We start from the raw sequence: 2646 nt of genomic DNA on the forward strand, positions 1-2646 counted from the left end.
GTGACTGAAAGTTTTCCATAAAGAACCAAAAGGCCTGCCTCAGCTAGATACCTTGAGTCACGCCCAACTAAGCCAAATTAATCTGTCAGCCATGAGTAAAATATGGGATCTGCTTGCCTTTTCTCTTTTCTCAAATCAACTTTACAGATTAACCAAAAATGGAAAACAAAATTTATTGAAAACCAGATTCAATCACCAAGCTATTGCTGTGGCTATTAAATTTTTCTGATTCACCTAGTTATGAAGATGTATGTGAAAAGCCTCAAGCAGCCACAGGGAGATAAAATGATTAGAGACAGAGGAGTTCACTTTTTGCAAAAAGAAAAATAAAGGAGTAAAGATGTGCAACATGGAACATCTTAATTGTCTTGGTGAGCAAAAAATAAAGAAATGAAAGAAACATATTCCTCTTCCTGAACTGTACAATGCCGGTGCTCAGAAGTGGAAGTTACTTTTCTATCAATAAAATATGCAGCTTCATCAACTTCCAGTGAGAATGACTTGGTTTTATTTAATATTCACAAGAAATGAATGGTATAACAGTTACTTAGTTTTTGCTTGGAAGCTGAAACAGAGCCCACTAAAACACGCATGCTTCCAATTCTTCTGCATATATAGCTCCATGATTACACACACACACAAAAAAAAAAAAAAAAAAAAACCCAGAAATCTTCCTAGCAAATTGTTACTATTTCTTTTATATAGAAAGCTCAAAAGTTTAAGCTAAGCATAAAAAGTTCAGTTCGATGCTTTAATTTCAAGCCACATCACGCAGATTCACAGAAACAAACTCATGAACCATGCTAACAATCATGAAGAACTGAATTGAAGAAGAATTATGAAATTATTAGATGAATATAAACCATGGAGTAACCATATTAGTTTATAAGCTATAACCCAAATGGCGGAAGAAATCTAAATTGCAATTAAATAACCGAACCAAAATTTTGTACCTTGAAATCACAGCCTAACTAGTCCAAGAATCAGAACCTTTTGAACTAAGAAAAAAAGCTCAGAGTTTAACAAACTCTGCATCTGAAACAGCAGAGTCATCGAAGTGGCTATCATCCTCGTCAACCGGAGCAGGGAGATTGAGATCTAACAAACTATCTCCAGCTTTAGCCGAACTCGAAGTTCTAACCGAAACCGTTCTAACAATCGCAGGTGTAGTAGATGCTGTTGTAGTAGCAGAAGAACCAATAACATGCGTTCTCTTGTGTCCTCCCAAAGCCTGACCCGAAGCAAAAACTCTGAAACAAACCGGGCATTCATGAGTTTTCTTCTCCACAACATGCTCCGATTCAAGCTCAGTTTGATTCTCAGTTTCATCGTTTAGTTTAATCTTCTTGTGACTCGCTCTGTGTCCACCAAGAGCTTGGTAAGATCGAAACACCTTGTCACACGTTTCGCATTTGTACCTCCCTTTAGCTTTGTTACTTTTCTTAGACACTTTCACCTCTTCTGATTCATAACCATCCTCATCATCTTCTTCTTCTTCTTCTTCTTCTTCTTCTTCCTCGTCCTCGTACTCGACCTCGTCGTGTTCTAATTCTCGATGTTTGGTTTTATGTTTATTCTCGTCCCAGTTGTCGCGAGACAGCATCATGAGACAAAATGCGACGTCTTCTTCGGTTGTTGTGTCGGAAGCGGAGCTTGCAGATTCGGTAAATTTGATGTTTTTGACGGTTTCAGCGAGTTGCCATGGTCGCTTGGATCGTTTCCGAGTTGGGTTCTTGGAGGAGTCGGTCTCGCTCTCTCTGTCTTGGAGGATGACGGAGGCGGTGTCTGGTGCGAACGAGAATTCAGGATCTGCAAAACGGAAACTTTTCTTTGGGTTCTCTCTGAGGCCGTAGAAGGAAGAGGAGGATTGAGAGGGCGATGACTCGGCCTCCAAACTGAGTTGAACCGGCGATAACTCGTTCGGCTTCGGAGGGACGACGGGTAGGTTCATCATGTGAGACCTCATGTGACCTCCCAAGGCTCTTCCATTCGCGAAGCTCCGAAAACAAAGCTTGCACTTGTGCTTCTCCATTAGCCGCACCCGATCACACGCTTGTGTTGTGTTCACTTTTTCACTCTCTCTGATGCCAAAATAAAAGGGTAGGTGCAAACTGCAAACTGCAAACTCTGTTGCTCTGTGCTGGGATAGATAAATACTATGTGTTTTTCAAAAACAGAAATAAATTTTGGACCTGGATTTTGTTTTTTTTTTGCTTCGTTTATCTTTTTGTTTTCCGAATATTTTCCTTGTGTTACCTTTTCCGCGCAATCAATTCCAGATTTTTTAACTTATGTAACATGCGACTCTTGCTTCTTTTCTCTATTTACTTTTTATCTTGCAAATTTTTTTGTTTCCTTAAATGCCCTTGGAGATTGGGTTGGGATGTGAAGAATCGGATTTTGGGGATGTGATCATATCTTGAAATTAAATTCTTTTTTTTTTTTTTTGAAGGGAATTAAATTCGAAATTTTATACTATGTATTTGGTGAAAATGGTAAGGGCATTTTTGGAAATTCCCGATGGCTTTGCAGCGTAAACTGCTGGGGTTTGTTTTGCTGTAACGAAGAAAATGAGATTTTATTTATTTTAAATTTAAATGGTGGCGGAACTGATGGTTAAAATCACTCGATTGTGATGTAAAATCC

General features: G+C 38.9%; 1 protein-coding gene across 1 annotated transcript; it reads right to left on the reverse strand.

The window, feature by feature from the left end:
• Positions 1–794: 794 nt before the first annotated feature.
• On the reverse strand, positions 795–2311 carry LOC109818621 (zinc finger protein ZAT9). The gene has a single exon (XM_020384152.3). It carries the CDS (start codon positions 2030–2032, stop codon positions 1013–1015), a length of 1020 nt encoding a protein of 339 aa, XP_020239741.1. The 5' UTR covers positions 2033–2311; the 3' UTR covers positions 795–1012.
• Positions 2312–2646: the final 335 nt, after the last annotated feature.

This window comes from Cajanus cajan, chromosome 3, assembly GCF_000230855.2.
Source record: "Cajanus cajan strain Asha chromosome 3, NIPB_CcT2T_4, whole genome shotgun sequence".
NCBI lineage: Eukaryota > Viridiplantae > Streptophyta > Magnoliopsida > Fabales > Fabaceae > Cajanus > Cajanus cajan.